Source organism: Zonotrichia albicollis, chromosome 1 (assembly GCF_047830755.1).
Source record: "Zonotrichia albicollis isolate bZonAlb1 chromosome 1, bZonAlb1.hap1, whole genome shotgun sequence".
NCBI lineage: Eukaryota > Metazoa > Chordata > Aves > Passeriformes > Passerellidae > Zonotrichia > Zonotrichia albicollis.
The window spans coordinates 104314093-104332300 of record NC_133819.1 but is presented as its reverse complement, the minus strand read 5'-3'; the positions used below and the strand labels follow the sequence as shown (position 1 = coordinate 104332300).

Here is an 18208-nt window from a genome sequence, read left to right as displayed (position 1 = left end):
TTAAGGCCATTAGCTGTGTCCACATAAGGATGCTGTTATAAAACTTGACACGCTTATTAATCATAAATTCAGTAGACATTCTGCTTCAATCTTTCTGGGGTCTGCTTATGCTTCATTTATGATGTAAAGTGAGGGTTTAGGGGGAAGGTGGTGTATTTTTAGATCAGTATTTATGTCAGGTAGCAGACAGCATTCAGTATTTCCATATTGCTTTCCACCCAAGGAAATGCACTTAGCTCTTTCCCACTTGGACTGCACATAGTTTGCTCCAGAGTGAGAGTTAAAAAATGAAGTTAGAGAAGTTCAAGAACAGGTGGCTGCAGACAAATGTTCACTCTTCCTTATTAGTGGGGGACTAGCACCATCCCTTTGCCACAATATATTACCATTTATTACTTCTATATCATGATACCATCATTTGAGGGGGAGGTAAAAACATCATATTAGAGTCACTTTCCTTGCTGCTGAATTCCACTAGTGGCTTTTAAAGTAAAGCTGCCCAAAATCTGCATTCCTGAAATGGTGCTTGTCTAAACCCATAGAACACTGGTGGTTTCCAAACTGCTAGTTAAATATATCTCACAGCAATAATTTTTGGATTGCCAAACTGACTCAATTAAGACATTTGTAACACATTGTATATTCAGCCTGGACTCATGAAACAGCTTAGCAAAGACCATTAGCCTTGGAAAACAAGAATGTATTTCCATGAAAGAGGGAAGGAAATAGACTGTAACCTTCTGCTAGCATGTGCCAGCACATTGCTCTGAGCCCACCGGCCCAGGTCATATCTGCACTCAGCTCTGGCTACAGATAAGACTTCTTGTCACTTGGAAAACATCTGTCTGCAACTCTGTTATAATTGCATTTTCCTCTAATTGCCTGCATTTGTTCAAATCCGATAAAATAAAAGTGAAATGCAGCGAGGCAGAAAATGTGGAGATCAGCACCAAAGATAATATGAATGCAGTGGCCTGTGAACCAAGGCTCCTGAATTTTGCACATTTAGGAGAGTTGAAGACAGCAGAAGAGGTCAGATTTAAGACCACAATACGGGAAGAGACAATATGGGTCACCCTGCTTAGTCTCCAATTTCACAGGCAACCCTATAGTAGAATTACTTTAATCAGTTTATTGAGTTCTGTGTGTAGAAAACTTTAATGACCAACTCACTGGCTGACTGCTGTTTCAAATCCTCTGCAAATATTTCTTGTCATCTTCCCTGGTCCAGGAAGATATGATTAAAAATAAAATACTCCAACTTCTTGCCCTGCTCACCCCAATCCAACCTCCTATTTTAATTTCATTTTTAAATAACATTTGCATTCCTTCCGAGCCACACATCATTTTCCACCTTTTTGAAGATGCTTGCCTTGTTGTTAGCTGACCTGGCCACACATCAGAGCATCAGTGCTCCCCTTCCACTTACCTCCATGGCTGCCAAATGTGCTGTCGTTTCACCTCAGGTGGAATCATTAACTACAATCCCCTGTCTTCTCACAGCCCAATAAGTGCTGAAACCCTGTGGTTGTACACCACAATTAATCTCTTCTGATGTTCAGGTACAGAAGAGATTCATGTTTGATTCTCTCTATTGGGAAGTTGCTCATTAGAGGTTGTAAAATAAGAGAGATTACTATTATGGGTGGGCTTTTCTTTTCCTTTTTCCTTTTGCCTGCCCTTGGGCTTGAAGATCGTATTTTTCCCTTTGATTTGCTTTGTTTTATTACTTTTAGGGTCGTTTTTGTATGCAAGTTGCTTTTCATGTGCTTTTTTCACCTGCCAAGCTATATCTTCTGCCTCCAGGCTGTGCTCTGTGTGATGTCCTCAGCCCCCCTTACCTGCAACCTGGCTCAGATCTCACCAGCTTTTGTTTGACCACAGAGTGACCTGTATTATTTCACAGAATTTCAAGTATCACTGTCATACCAATAATACCTAGATGCATTGCTTTACTGATTGCTTGAGAAATTTTATTTGTTCACTAAAGCCCCTTGAGCTAAGCATTCAATATGTTTCCTTAAGTTAGAGCTTGGAAATTTAAAAGTCAAGCTATTAATTGTCAGCATTGAGTCTTCAAATGTCTAGAGGGATGTCTGCCCTTTCCTTTGATATTGTCTCTGAAAAATCCCAAACTGAGACACTGGTATGTGTTTTAGGGAGTTCTAATTAGATTCTGTTTTATCATGTATCAGGCATATGAAGGTAAATGCAGAGTTTCTTCTTATATCAGTGAAATTTGTACAAGAGTCATGGATGTGAGATTAAGGCTCCACTACAGCTTTGATTGAATTATTTCCTAAGTTCTTTTTTGCAATCATTATTGCAATGGATTCTGGATGGAAATACCTAAACCCCTTCACACTGGGTCCCATTGATTTACAGTACTGATTTACCAAATTTCATGAGGACCAAGATAAAAAGGGCTTGTGCTTTCAACTGGAGAATATATAGTGTATATATTTAGTATATACATTAAATCAGGCACAAAGATCTGGATCACTTAGTGTTTTATTGTATTTCTGAAATAAGTTTTCAACTGTCCTCTGGGTTTTTCCAGCATTTTCAAATACACCTAAACGATTAGAATAAAAATGAGGGTATTGGTACAGTAGCGATGAACTTTACAATAGCTAACATTGAGTCACCTGGTCTTTACTGTGCCATGCAAAATCTCATGGAGCCAGAACAGAGGCATACTGACATTTGTCAGTGAAAGAATTACAGATTCTAAAAATTCTGTTAAAATCATCATGTTGGCAGATTGAGCAGGGAAAATCTCAAAGACTCTTACTAGATAATGCTGAACTAATGGTCTTGCTTAAGTCCCAGCTGTCTCTGAACTACAGGCACCACAAGTAGGACCCCATGGAAATGCCTCTCTTCTCATGGGACCCTCAGAATTATCTCTGCCTTCTCTGTTTCCAGAACAGAAGTTGGATTTTCATATTCCTGAAAACTAGGCAACTGCAACGACCCATTAACTGTGGAATACTAAAACAGTCTTTGGAGGAGGGACTGGGAGTTTTGCCAGCAGCCCATAGAGTCATGCTTATTTTTGGACTCTCAACACACATGAATGTTTAAGAAAACCCTGCTAATCTTGAGTGACAGCTTCATAAGAGGTGGGGATAGTCCCCTCATTTCAGAGTGACACATAAGCCCTGGGTACAAGATGCTTCAGAAATCTGGAGGTTGTGCGCCAGAGGCAGCTGGACTGAAATAAATCTGGATGAGGAAGGAAGGAAGGAAGGAAGGAAGGAAGGAAGGAAGGAAGGAAGGAAGGAAGGAAGGAAGGAAGGAAGGAAGGAAGGAAGGAAGGAAGGAAATGTGTTCTGCCTGAAGGTAAACCATGCAGGCATGTGATGGACACTTAGATGATGTGTTTCTGTGAGACAGGCTAAGAAATATCTCTTACTGTATTAGATTAGATTTAGGCAAAGAGCCCATGAGGCTCTCTCTTCTACTTTCCAAGAATTGATGTTTTCTTATCATGCATCCAAAATATAGAGCAATTATCTTTAAGAGCTCTGTCAAAAAGAGCACCTGTGGCATAGGTCATGTGGCAGCAGTTACAATAAAAGTACTTCATCCAGTCTGAACAATCTGTTCCAACTTTTTTCCAAATTTATTCAGAAAGCCACGGACTTTGGGTAGCATTTAGCAAACATCCATATTGCTACCAGACAGGCAGAGGCTATTTTACAGAAATTTATGAAAGTAGATGTGACTGCTCATAAATGTAGTGATGAAAAATAGAGCAGTGTGTGCTTCTATATTGCAATGGTATCCTCTGTGTAATGACTTCAGATATATTTGTAACTGGTGTCAAAATCTGTCATCACTCTAGCCGTAAGGGAAGGAGAAGGCTGAGTCAGGGAGGCTGTGTGCAGATGGCTAAATAAAGCAGGACAGAGCCCTCTGTACACTCCTGCAGGGTGGTGGTGCTCCCTAGGGCATATTTATGTGCTACACATCCCTTTTCCTCCAGAGGAGTGGGCAAGCACCTAGAGAAAGCAAGTTTTGGTGGTGCCAGGGAGAACTGTAGTGGGCAGGAGATGAAACAGTGCTCCAGAGAACAAGGATGATGGCACAGTGCAGGATCATGGCCTGCCTCTGTTTAAAGTGGAAGACAGAACAGCTGGTTGGCTTTTGTACACACGGGGAAATTGTGGCAGAGGTAGAAGGTGCCAAAACAGTTATTCATGTACTTGCTGGAATTTCAAAATACTATGGCAAGTTTGCAAAAAAAGGAATAAAACTTCCTCTAATTCCATGTCATATAACAATTGCTGCTGTCCCTGACTACCAGGAGGAAGAGCCTGTCATTTCTAGGCTACATACAAACACAGCCTAAAATCTCTCTATTTTTATTTCATACTAGGTTTAGTTCAAGCTTGTCTTCTGTCAAGAGGTCTGCAGAAAAATGAGCCCCTGCACAGGCAGCCATTCACCTCCAGGTGCCATTCTTTGTGGGTCAGGCAATCCAGCAGCTCCACATGGGACCTTAATGAAACATTCCAAGAAAGCTCCAGGGACAGATAGTCATTAAAAGCTGTTAACAGCACCATAATTAAAAACAAATTAACAGGAAATCTGAAATTGCCTGAAGAATTGTTTATGTCTTGTGTCACATCTCATAAATCTCAAATTACCATTAAAATTTGACTTAGTATTTCAGAATAGCTGCAAGATCAACAAGCTACTACAAAGTAGCTAAAAACCTACAAAATTTTCTTTCTTAGCAGTAAGACCAGGGGATTTCTCTGACAGTCTGAATGGCACTGATGCTTTTAAAATCCTTTATTTACTGTATTTTAGAGAAAGAAATAGCAAAAGAGAAGATGGTTCAGTAGCTGCAGCTGTATTTGTAATGAATATTTCTCCAGCATTTCTTGTTTTCTGCTAAACTTGAAATGAGTTAACCCTTTTTAGTTAGCCAAGTCATCCTTCATGTCACAGGAAGTATTAGGTGGTTTCTTCATCCTCATTTAAACAGGTGTTTATTAAGACCTAGATAATTAATTAAATGAATTTTTTTTTTACAAAAGAGTGTGGGTTGAATTTCCCAGCATTTTATAAGTAGTTATAGTTAAACATTTAAAGAATTTCTTCTTATATTAACACTTTGTAAAAATACTGAGATAGAGGAACTATATAAGGTTTTGACTCCATAGAGAACATAAAACTTGTTTCAAAATAAATTATGAACCTAAACATATGTGATAATGAAACTATAGGTATCTATTTTAAGCTCAACAATTTAAAAGACAATGACAGGATCAGTTTTGCAGCAAAACAAAATTTAAACTTAGTGTGTCAAAATACCTATGGTTTTATTAAAAGCATGATTCTCTCAGATATTTCATTAAAAGCTCAAATCCTATAGAAAAATAGTTCTGTGATGATCTCAACTTTTACTTAAAACCAATGCAATTGATTTTATGGCAAGTCTTGCCTGTATGCAGGAAAAAAAGCTAGAAAATGTATCCTAAATGCGTTCTACAGACTCAAAACCTGAAGGCAAATAAAAGATTCTATAGATAATAGACTTTAAAATTCCAAGTCTTTTGTGAACTCATCTTTAGATTTTTTTAGGGCTGACAATCCTGATTCCTTAAGAAAAAAAAAAATCAAATAATTTGCATTGTCAAAGAATGTCAGAAACTATAGCTTGTCATTTTTGTCAGCTTACCAGTTTTTTATAATTGTTAATAATGTAGTTTCTTTTATTATACTAGTTAGACTACAAAGTTCTTCAGCAAGCTTTGGGTTATTTTTTTCCCTTGAACACTAACTTTTTTGTTTAATCTACTAAGTGATTATCAAGTACACTGAGTCATGTAAAGCCCACCAATCTGGGCTTCCAAACTTGCATGCATGAAATTCATTTCTGCTTTCTGTCAGGCTGTGTGGACACAGGTCAGTGCTGCCTAAGAGCATTCCAAAGGAAGGGATCCATCCTCACAGTGCAGCACAGCAAGGGCCAGGGCAGGGCAGCAGGCAACACAGAGGAAAGGGAAAAGAAAAGTGTTTTAACAAAGCCTCTCCAGGACACCAAGAGACAAGGGATTATTTTTGTACAGAATTTTAGTTCCTGAAATGTCCAGATGAGGCCATTGTGGTTTTATTATCTCAATTTAAAGAAAAATTTGATTTGTTTAACTCAGAGTTTCCAGTCTTCACAATGGCAAGCATACTCAGTAGCCTGTTTTTCTGTTGGAAAACAAAGAATAGGAAATGGTTTGTCTTTTTTTTTTTTTTTTTTTTTTGTTTTGTTTCACACAGTGGTTATGATGCTCACAGAGGCAGGAAGGGAACTGGACAATGAGAGCTGCAGATGCAGAATTTCTTTTTTAAATCCCCTTTGCTGTCTGGCAGACAGTGGAGATACAGCAGGAGATGCTGTGAGGCTGAAGCAGAACAAGCATTTTTCTTTGATAGAGATCCCCTGGTGAAGCTTTCCAGAAACAGCCCAGCCCAGGCTCTGCTGGGCTCTGTCACAGGCCTGGTTTCAAATGGACAGTGTGATGCAAAGCCAGGGGAGGGTGCAAAGCGCTTTGGCTGAGTCACACTGTTAGGAAATGAGGATTTCTGTGGTGAGAAGCCACAGCTGGCACTGCCAAGTCCCCAGGCAGTAAACTACAGTGTGTTTTGGAGATGAGGACAATGTTCTCATCCAAAAATATCTGGCCAGCCATGGGGGGAGGCAGTGGCTACAGGGATGCTGTGCTTCCTTTTGTTTTGTTTTCATGTATTACTAAAAGTGATCAGCAGAAGAAAGAGCTCTGAAGTGACCATGGGGCCATGGTCACAGGTGAGAGGCCAGCCACAGGAAGCAAAGCCAGTCTCTGCAGATTCTGGCAGATTCTCTGCAGCAGATTCCTCACTTCAGAACTGAGACAAAAAGAAGGGAAATGACTAATCCTACCAATGCTGTCTAAAAAGCTTTTTTCTTCCTACTGCAGAAATAAAATGCTATGTTCAAATCCATGTATGCTCTCTGATAATAAGTGCATTTTTAACAGCAGCTGGGCAGACACCCCAAAGGCAGAGCTCATGAGGGGCTCATGCTTTCACTTCTCCACCCATGTGGGATGAAGTGCCACATTTTAGGGCCCCACTCAGTCTTGCCCAAGCCACTGGGTTTCCCCTTTCCCCTGAGCATCTCCTCTGCCTGCAGAATCAGGGTTGTCTCTGGCACTCTGGGCAGCATGTGGGATGATGGTTAACAAGAACACTGAGTCAGTACGGCTGCGATGGCAATTAGTAAAACATTTGTATGTAAACTGACAAATACTGGCAAAAAGTGCTTGTGAGTGCTGTGACTCACAGGCTGCCAGCTCACTCTAACCAGATACAACTGGCCTCAGCCTTTTTCAGGCTCACCCAGGCACTCCAGAGAATGCAATATTTCAGCCTCAGCACCAGCTGGTTTTATGCCCCTCAGCCCTGTTCAAACACAGATTTTAATTGCGTGGCTCACTCAGCTCCTGCTGTCTCACACTGCCTGCTGTGGCCCTGACTGGTGCAGGACCCACTCATCAGACACACCTGCAGGAATGCCCCCTCTCTTCCCTCTCTTCCCTCTCTTCCCTCTCTTCCCCAGTAGATGCAGCTCTATGAGGAGTCCAAAGCCCAAAGGAGACTGTGTGGTGCTTGGCAGTAAGAAAAGGCTGTGGGGATTGACTCCAAAGTGGTTTCTGGAGTGCCTCAACTTCCAGCTGCAGTTTTCTGCATAATCCTTTAGCATCAGTGCAAACACAAGGTTTTAAGGTGAGGATCTCTGAAATGGGATGGAAAGGAGGGCACGTTCATCACCAAATCTCTCAGAAGGCAGCAACGCATCTTCATCACCATGGATGCAGTGGAGAGGAGAAGCCCTGAAAGCCTTGCACTATTTGTTGCAATTTTCACCTAGTTTGGATGATACTTGAAGTTTTTGCAGATCCTTTTTGTGGTCCCTTTGAGTTTAAACTTAGTACATACGTATTCCTCTAGCAATACAATTTCCTTTCACCAGCAGAGCTCACTTCAGCTGTTGTTGGGTATTATTAAACCTCACTGCTCCTTTCCTCTTCCACCATCCCCTCTGTATTGGATCTAAATGTCATTTATAGTTCAAGCTATTTGACTGCTAGTCCCCCTGTACCCCAGAATAGCCCAGGAAGACCTGGAAGCTCACAAGGAAAGGGACATCAAGAGGCTTCATTTTATAGAGTACAAAAGAATCAGACCCCAAAAATCTGATTGATAGATGTGAAAGTAGCACAGGACACTTAGGACAGAGTAATTTGGTTAGAACTGTGTGGTATGACTGCTCACACTTGGTGCTGTGGGTAGCAAGAAATGATCCAAGTGGGCACAGATACTACTGGGCAAAATGTCACTGCTGCAGTGAATTTGGCAGCATTTCTGGAAAGAAAGAGGCCAATCCTCACCGCAAAGGACGTATCAAAGCTAAAACTTTTTGTGAACATTATTTTTGTTTAACTTAGCAGAAAACAAGGACTGACATAAAAAGGCTTTATCAGTGTTTTTGCAGCATGCAAAATATTCTGGTAGACTGGTAACTACTTCAGAGAAATCAGGAAACAAAATAAAAGTGATTATGAAAACATCCTTTAAATCTGAGCTGAAGCGATGGCTTCTTTGCTAGTTTCCTTCTTTAGCTCACTTGTTTGGGTTTTTTTGGAATCTCTCTTGCTAATTGTCCTGCAGTCATGGTATGTACCAGATAGCCAAGAAAGCTGACATGGTGAAGTTATATACAGCATCCTTGTGACCTTTTTGCAGTGAAGATACATGTCTGTCCAATAAAGCCCAGGCCAAATGACAGTGACAGCTGTCTTGTGGCATTCAGTTTGAATTAAACAGGTTTGCTCACAAGTCAGGAGCAAGTGTTTCATTACAGACTGTGCACCAAGATCAGCATAAGCCCCCAAAAGTGAAACTTTCCCTCAGCAGCTATGGAAACTGTTCCGCTGGACTGAGATGCACTTCACAGGCTCCTCCCTGTCTCCTTGCTTTGACTTTCCCACCTCCTGCAGGCTGTCATCCTCTGTTGGCATTTGCATATTGCAAGGGAATAAAACCTCAGTTCTCTCAGGAGTGAACCAGAGTGTTATGGGAAGTGAGCACTCGAAGAACGAGGAGCGAAGGAACATGGTTTTCCTCAGGAAAGGCCCGAAGCTGCCTGCATGGGAAGATGCCCTTCTGGCAGGGAGAGAGCCCAAGTCACTGCTGAAGAGGGGATTGCGTTATGTCAGCTTGAGCCTCATCATGAAAGGGATGACCACCACACCTGACTTCTTGTGGGGACTGCAAGAGGTGCAGAAGCTGAACCTCTCACGCAACCAGCTGGTGGTGATTCCTCCTTCCCTGGGGAAGCTGGACAGGCTGGTAGTGCTGAACTTGGGTGGCAACTGCCTCAAGTGCCTGCCTAAGGAGATCGGGCTGCTGAGGAACCTGAAGGTCTTGTTCGTCAATATGAATTGCCTGAAAGAAGTGCCAGCAGAGCTCAGCTTGTGCAGGAAACTGGAGGTTCTGAGCCTCTCACACAACTGCATCTCACAACTGCCTTTGAGCTTCACTGACCTGACAAATTTGAGGAAACTGAACCTCAGTAACAACCGCTTTGTGCAAATTCCCCTCTGCATTTTCGCCCTGAGAAGCTTGGACTTCTTGCACCTCGGGTCCAACAAGCTGGAAAACATCGCAGAGAGCATCCAGTATCTGGTCAACCTGCAGATCTTTATCGTGGAAAACAACAACATACGCAGCCTGCCGCGCTCCCTGTGCTACATCAGCACTCTGGAGTTGCTGAACGCCGACTACAACGCCATCCAGACGCTCCCGGATGACCTGTACCTGCTGCGCCGGCTGCGCCGCATCGCCTGGAACCCCATGGACAAAGGGCTCCACATCGCCCACAACCCCCTGGCCCGGCCCCTGCCCGAGGTTGTCGAGGGGGGCCTGGACGTCCTCTTCAACTACCTCAGGGACAAAAAGGAGCACAACTGAACTTCCGCCCGGCTCGGGATTAAGCCTGTCATCGAGACGCAATCACATTGGTGAGCTTTCCTGCACAGGCATTTCCACTTCATAATGCTTGGATTTTGGAGGCTATGGATGGCTTTGGTAACAGTTGGAGGAAAGCAAGTAAAGTATGGTGGTCTTGATTAAGTGTGGGAAGAGCAAACTTTCTAAAAATAGCCACCTCAGTAACCTTCGCTGTTGTGGTACTTGGGGGTTTTTATAGAAAAAAAAATACAACATGGTTGTGATAAAATATTTGCTCTTCATTTGACAGAGACAAATTAAAGCAGACTGCAAATATGCAGAAATGTGCATTTGACAGCTATTAGGCTGAAGAAATATTAACATAAGTTAGACTTTCTCTCTGTGATTGCAATTGCATTTGTACTCCTGGCTCACTTCTTCATACACAGGTAAACCACAACATAAACAAACACTGCTGTCCAAGTGAATCTCAAGGAAAATGTTTGCTGTTGGCAGTGAATATATCCTGAGCTATATTAGCTCACAGACAATATATTGCAGGTCAGTTCAATACCACTTGTTGTTTACCCCACAGCTGTTCTCTGGCCCGTATAAATTCCAGGTAGAGATTTGCAGTGATGAGGCAATTTGCCAGCTCTTTGAAGGAGATCCAAAACTTCCCCAGAGCTCCTACTTCCCCTGGTGAGACAAGCAGCCCTTCACATGGAGCCTCCTAGGATGCTGACAGCAGCACTTCTCATCAGCTGGGAGCAGCATCTGCACAAAGCCCAGGAAGGACTGTGGCTTCTTCCCTCACACAAAGGATGGAGTTGCTCATTGCTAAATGTACAACTGCTCTCCTTTCCTGTATCCCTGCAATCCAAGCTATGGAGCAACTTTACTCAGGAGGCAGAACATCTCCTCAAGGTGAAATATTTCTTTCAGGAAAAGCAGTATCAACCGAGTCATCACCTTAAGTAAGAGCTTCAGAAACAAATAGTTTTTGTTTGAAACAATATTTCTGGGATTTTCAGTATCAGCTGGTAGCATAGAAGTCAGGTCTTATGTGGTTTCTCATATTGATCTTTTGTGAATGTCCTTCATCAAAGTTTTACCTGGAAATAAAGAGGCAATATGAAAGAGCTGTTAACAATTTATGCAACTCGGGGTTTTTTACTCCCTCACACCAGTGTAAAACAGAAACGGCTCTGTTGAAATCTGTTGAGATAAATGGTTGTAATGGCAGTGTAAAAGAAGAATGAGATTGTAATTCTCGAGCTAATTATGAGTATTCAAAGCTGTTTTCAAAGTGATTCCTATGTCAAATCTCAGGAATCGATTGTTTTCTAAAACATAATTTGTTCAAAATTATGAAAGGCTGTGAAAACTGATCCTGCTTCTAGTGAAGTTAATGGACAATGCCTGGCTGAGGGAAATGCTCCTCAGGAGATGTAGGAGCAGCCTGATAACAGCAGACAATTCTGTAATTCATAGGTACATGTGAGTAAAGGCAGCACTTTTGGTTACACTGACATTATTGGTGTGATATTGAATGCCAGCAATGAGGAATCAGTGCTCACAGAATTTTTCACCCTGGGTCTGCCTGCACTGATATTTTATTGTGTTTGATTTTTTTTGTGTATGATTTGTTATCTTAATTGAGAATTTCAGTGTTAGGCCCAGAAATCACAGTCTCCAAGTGTGCAGTCAAGGACGAATCTTATGTTTCCAGCAACCATGAAACAATTTTGAAGGGTATTTTTGCTCAAGCATTAAGAAAACAAAGCAATAAAACAAATATTTTGTGAAATTTTAAAACTTAGCACTTGTTTCAAATGCAAAGGTATTTTATGTGTAGCTTTACATATATTTATTTCACCCATGCAAAATTCCAAGTTTTTAATGAACAATGCAAGTAATAAATTAATATGTGATTCCATTAGCAATGAGGAATAAAGCTGCAATTATTTTTAGAAATACCAACAGATAATTCTTGGAGGGGATTAGGGCCAGATTATTAACTTTCCTAAATGCCCATTTCATATCCCTAAGGCTGGCATTCACATAAACACTGCAATATTGCTTTGCAGGAAAATTAGATGCCTATGGCATTAATCACCTGAAAAGATTTTCCACATGTCAGTCCCGAGGATTATATGACACCGGATAGCCTCTGATATGAATCTGACTAGAAGAGGTATGCACAGTAATTTACATGGAAGAAATGAGGCTGGACTCTGTGTGTTCATTAGGATAGCACTGTGAGGGTGAGAAACACCGAATGATTCAAGAAAATGATCTCCAGACAGAGGATTAAAAGGCAAATTTGACATAATCAAATGCATCTGCAAAAGCAGTTATAATATGAAGTGCAATACCAATAATTTAAAATTAAATTATTCAATTGAATAATAATGACCTTTTACTCAAGCTAATAAACCTTTGCAAGCATATGAAACACATAAAAGTGACTGCCTTTTTAAGCAGAATAATAAAATTGATTGAATAAATGGTGCTTTAATGTATAATTCAGATTTTGCCATTAAGAAAATAATTTCTACTGATCTGCTTTAGTTTTTTTTTTTCATTCCTCAGTCAAGGCCCCTGCAAATACCTTTCCTGAGATGCAGAAAATTCTCTCTCATGACTGAGGGCAGTGTTCTTCCTGTAAAAGGAAAAGACTGTACTCCACTGTTATTGTATAGAAGCAAGCATGAAAGGCAAATAATGACATATGCATTTGCATCTGAGTGGGAGGAAGACAGAAGAAGCAAGCAAGGGCGCAGGAGGGAGATAGAATCTGTGATGTCACATGCTGGCTCTAGTTTTGAGCAGGGCATTAGAAAAGAATTGGTGGATCTCAGCGTTGTCATCTGATATTAGCTGTGCAGATGACAGGGGAAAAAGGAACTGAAAGGCTGCAGGGTCTGTAGTCATATCTCATCATCTATGACAACAGTACCACTTTTGCGTGTATCAAATGATACAAGTTTAATTTCATAACCTTTCAGAGGACTGTATGTGGAATATTACTCTTGTTTCTGGTAAGCACTGAAGTTTTCTCATCCTAAGCCTCACAGCAGCATAACTTTGGATGCATCTATTATTTTTAGTGGTGGTAGTGTTCTTCCTAGAGAATGGAAAATATGGGATTCACTCATGGAAAGAATTCTTTTCTGGCAGAGTGGCTTTTTTATGGCTGGCACTCAGGGAAGCTCTCAAGGTGCTTAGAAAAACTCTTGAGGTGGACAAAAGAAAGAGAAAAAAACAAGAACAAAGTAGAAAGAATATAGTCAGGGGTCAAGTTGGTTGGGATAAATGTAATGTACAATAGGGCTATAGAATTTGCTTCTCAGCTGTCATCAATCACATTTGGTCAGATCTGGTGAAAAGGCTCCACCTATTCTTATTTTAAATTTAAAAAAAGCTGCATTCCGTGTAAAATTTAAAGTCTAGTCAACAAGCAAAGCCTTTGAAAACTGGAAGGCTTCAGTCTTTTGGCCTAACCAAAGTTAGTGATTCAGCCTTTGACTGAAAGAAAAAAAAAATCTTCTGAAGTGTTGCAGTACTTCCTGACTGGAAGTTAATGCTGAAATGTCCTGTACCTACTGCTCTGAGGCTGCTCCCAGCTCTAGCACATGGGCCAAATTCTTAACGCCACTTGTGACTGGTAAATTCCCAAATGCATTCCCTTGTCCCAGCAGCCCCTTGGGGTGTGTCACCTGGCCAGGAACAGCACTCCACAGCATGTTCAAAGCAGCATGAGCAACGTACAAACACCAATGTCCAAGATGTGGAAAGTTTCCAAGATGTGGCATTTCAAAACAGTTTTCAGAGTCCAATTGAAACATCTTGAAATTCAGATTTAGAAGTTTGTGATGATTAATCTGCATGAAAAATATGTGAAATTTTTATTTCGGCCAAATTTCCAACATTTTCTCCATAATTTTATTTTTTCATTTTCATCAAAATCCTCTTTTTTGTCAAAATAAAGAACAGTTTCTAGTCATTTTACTATAAGAATAGGCATTTTGCAGTTTAAACTTTTTGGGACATCAATGAAATAATTTCTTATTATGCTACAGGTAGCTTCAGCAAACCAGATCTTTCAGTTAATAATTTAGGATCAGTAAAGGAGGAGAAATCTAAAAAATATTACATTGACTCTGGAGGGATTTGGACTTGTTATTTACTTCACTAGGTGTCATGGTTTGAGCCTGGCACAGAGCCAGTGCCCCCCATGAAAATGCCTCACCCTGGTGTCTGCTGTGAGATGTGACCAGGAATAAGCAAAACAGGCTCTAACTTAAACATAAAAAACATTTTATTACTTAAACTACAGGAAAATAGGGAAAGACTATAAGGAAAAGAAAAAAAAAATTGAAAACCTTACAAAAAAACTTTCCTCCTCCCCACTCCCTGACTTTCCCAATCCGATACATTCTCCCAAATCAACTGCCCAGCCTTGGCCCCACACTTTAGTATACTCAAACTGCAGTTCATGAAGAGGAAAGGAGTCCTTCTTGTTCCATAGGCTTCTCCTGGAAACACACTGAAACCTCGTGTGCTTCCTTGTCACTTCGGCACCGCCCGGAAAAAGTCCTTTTGCCGCTTGTGACATCTTCCTTCCATGCCCAGTGCTCTCACCACTGAGACATGGCCAGAGCTGCTTTTAGGGTTGTCTTTCAAGGATGCCTTGTCTCACTCCAAAAAGGCACAGTCTCTGCTTTGGGACATCTGTCCCCCCCATATTTTTCCAACCCCCTGGGGCCGGGGGGTCCTCACGAATGAACCCTCCTGGTTTTGAGGCACTGCCTCCCCCTAAATGCAGTCTGTGTCACAGGAACAACTGAGTCCATGGCCACAAGAAAAGTCCAGCCAAAAGGCCACTCCAAATCATCTCTCCCCATCCAATCATCTCTACGTTCTTCGGGCCAGGTCCTTGTCTCATCTCATCTCTTATCTCCCTTCTTATTCAGCTTCGAGGAGGATTAGCATTTTTGCAAGGCCCCAATCATGAAAGAAAGGGTTAAAAGTTTTCAGTCTCTATCTGTCCCGGAGTGGCACTCCCACACACGCTGCCCACACGCTGCCGCTCCGGCCGGGCACTCTTCCTCCCCCCTTCTCCTCCCGGGCTGGCTGCTATCACATCACATTCAGACGCCGGCTCTCCTCTCTCTCTCTCCCTCCTGGGGGGGGGGGGGGCTGGCTGCCCGATGTCTCAATGTCTCTTGGGGCTCCTCCACCCTTCCATCCTTGAAGGCCCCTCACCTCCCATCTCTGTCCAGGCCCCGGGCCTACCACGTGGCTGCCCCTCCCCCGCCCAGCAGCAGCGGTCTGGACGGGGGAGAGATCTGACCTCTTCGCCGCGATGTCCCAAGAGAGCGTGCCAAGGGCAGTGCCCTGCTTTTAACCCCTGTGTATTCTCGGAGGTGTGTCCAAACCCCACTGGCTACACCGGGTGCCAGTCTCAAACCCAAAACCTTCATTGGTTTGACCACAGCTTCCCAGAATTCCCACTCCTTCCTGGTCAAACCACCACACTAAGCCAGCACATTACTTGAAAAAACATAACACAACATATAAGTTCTTCCGGTAGAAAAACCATTGATACTTCAGCTTATTTCTTTAAACAATGAAAAAAGCCTCAAAGGTCTTTGTCACATGAGAGATGGAAAGAAAGGAGGAGGGAGGGAGGAAGGAAGGAGGGAAGGGGAAGGAGGAGAAAATTATTTGATTTCACCAAATTTCAAGGGTAAATTTGCCGCACAGCCTTCAGACAGCAGTTCCTGTGTAATTCAAGGACTGTTTTGAACTACCTGGCAGAGTTTTAATTAGTATGCATTAAAATAATTATGTAAAAATAAATAATAATAAATAAATAATTCAGAAAATACTAAGAAAACATGTATATTATTATGTCACAGGTTCTTCTGCCATTCTTTTATGTGGGGGCTGAAATCTTGAAATAGTTACAGATGAAGGAAAATTCTTGCTCTAGAAGGGCTTGTATTTATATGAGAATATATATTCTTCCCATTTTATATGTGGCAAACCCCAGATTTAAGAACTCAGTAAGTGTTCAAATGGGAATAAGGCTTTAGATATATTGGTACAGAGATAGATTTTAATACACACATATGGATCAAGTCTGAAAATCCTTTTATAAAATTGCATGATCATTCCTCTGTACAAGTAAGAGGCAGAAAAATAATTATAAAAGATGACCCTCCCTCACTGATTCCATACCTTTATCTGTGGTGCACCAAGAGCCAACCAGCCTTTCAAAACCACCCCTCAGCACTGCCCAGCAGAACTGCACCATCCTGCACCAGTACATCTGCCTACAGCACAGGATTATTTTGCAGGCTTTAATGACAAAGCCTGAAATTTATACCCCAATGTATGTGGAATCACATCATGCATGGCTAAAGAGGTGGTTTCCAGCAAAGCAGGAAGTGTATCAACAGCTTCAGAAAAGGTCACTGCAAATTATGCTGCCTCATAAAGAGAGCTTACCCAGGCAGAGTGAAAAGAAGACCAAAGGGCAGAACTATATGTTTTCCTAGGGCTCAGAGGAGTTTCAGATACCATAAATTCACTGATGGAAAGCTTGCTTTTAATTTATACTTCCCAGACATTGAAAACCAAAAATTAATCCTTTGATACAACTCTCCGAGGGAAATATGCATTGCTTCATTTTCTTTCTGCTCTCCAGCCTTTGCATCACTGGCATGTTCCCAGAAGCAATGAATTGCTTTTCTCCCCATGCAAAGGTAGCGTTAATATACTTTCCTTGCTTGTTCTCTGTCCTTTTTTTTTTTAACATAATGAAAGTCTCTGCATGTATATATAGGTTTCTGTACTGGCCCATGCATGTATACATACTTTCACTGCAGGGTACAACACAGGCTATTATTGGCTCCTAAATTGTTTGTGTAAACAGAGAAGTCTCTCTGGTGTAGAGTAATCTAGTGCCCTGTGAATGGCACTGATAGGAGAGCTGAAGAATACAGAAGAATAAAACCTTCATTTTGGGAAATTCATTCAACCAGGTGTGACTTGGTTAAGATAAACTCATTCCACAGCTATTGCTATGCACAAGGGTCCTCTACATCTTTCACCACACTAATGTTCTCTTTCCAGTTTGAAAACAACACTGTGAAGAATGGTATTTGTGTGCTCTGTCTACCTACAAATGAAGCCATAAAAACACCAACTTTGAGTTCAATTCATTAAATTAAATCTCTCTGAGCACGTGTGTGTGTGACTTTGTATACGTGTATGTTTGGAGGAATTTGGGAGGTCATTACCATGCTTTACAATGTAGTATATGAAGAATATGTATGAGCCATATGAGAATATGCATGAGAAGCAGCATATTCTGCAGCAAATAAAATGCTGATAATTTAGCATCTAAACAGGACTTAAAACATATGACAGTTAATTATGTTGCTTTTGAGTTAGTTACATATCGGTTTTCCTCTGTGGTTTTTACCATTAGATATGACAAAGTTCTGTGGCATTTTTATCAATCTATGTGGGGACTTAAAATATGGAAGAATTCCCATTAGGTTTTTTTTTTTAATTGATCAATAATCACACAAGAAGACATATTCATTTTTTGTCACTAAAATTTTGGTGGCTCTCACAGTAAACAATTTGAAATGTGTTCTTTATCCCATAAAAGAAGAAGTTAAATTCTACGCAGCCTTCTTGTCTACGAAAAATGTATATATCTGGATGCTTCTGGAGTCCATTTTGGCTTGGATGTTTGTAGAAGGCTCAAGTGGAATCTTCACACTAAATTGTCAGGGCTGCTCCTAGAAACAAATTCAAAATTTTATTTAACTTCAGAAGAACTTTAGTAAGTGATTTTTTGTAAAAAGCTGATGTATGTCTTTTAACCCTGCCAAATAATATTCACATTTTATTTGGATAAGCAAATATAACAGTCTTTACTATGAATCTACATAGCCTCTTCTTATACTGTGTAAAATCATAAAGCCAGTATCTCACAGATTTCAGGTACTGCATTTTCTAGTCCCACTTGGAGGAACAGAGATTGCCCTGTTCTAAATGATGCCCCAGGGACTGGAAAACAGAAGGGAAATGAATGCTTAGAAGCATTCTTAGAAGTGGTGAATTTTTGGTTTCACAAAGCTCATGTCAGACATAGATTTAATTTGTTTATAATTTGACTCAA

The 18208-nt window shown here is 41.1% G+C and overlaps 1 protein-coding gene across 1 annotated transcript; it reads left to right on the top strand.

The window, feature by feature from the left end:
* The first annotated feature begins 8877 nt into the window (after nt 1–8877).
* On the top strand, nt 8878–14198 carry LRRC30 (leucine rich repeat containing 30). The gene has a single exon (XM_005486694.3). The coding sequence runs from the start codon at nt 8995–8997 to the stop codon at nt 10021–10023; it is 1029 nt and encodes a 342-aa protein (XP_005486751.1). The 5' UTR covers nt 8878–8994; the 3' UTR covers nt 10024–14198.
* The last annotated feature ends 4010 nt before the right edge of the window (nt 14199–18208 follow it).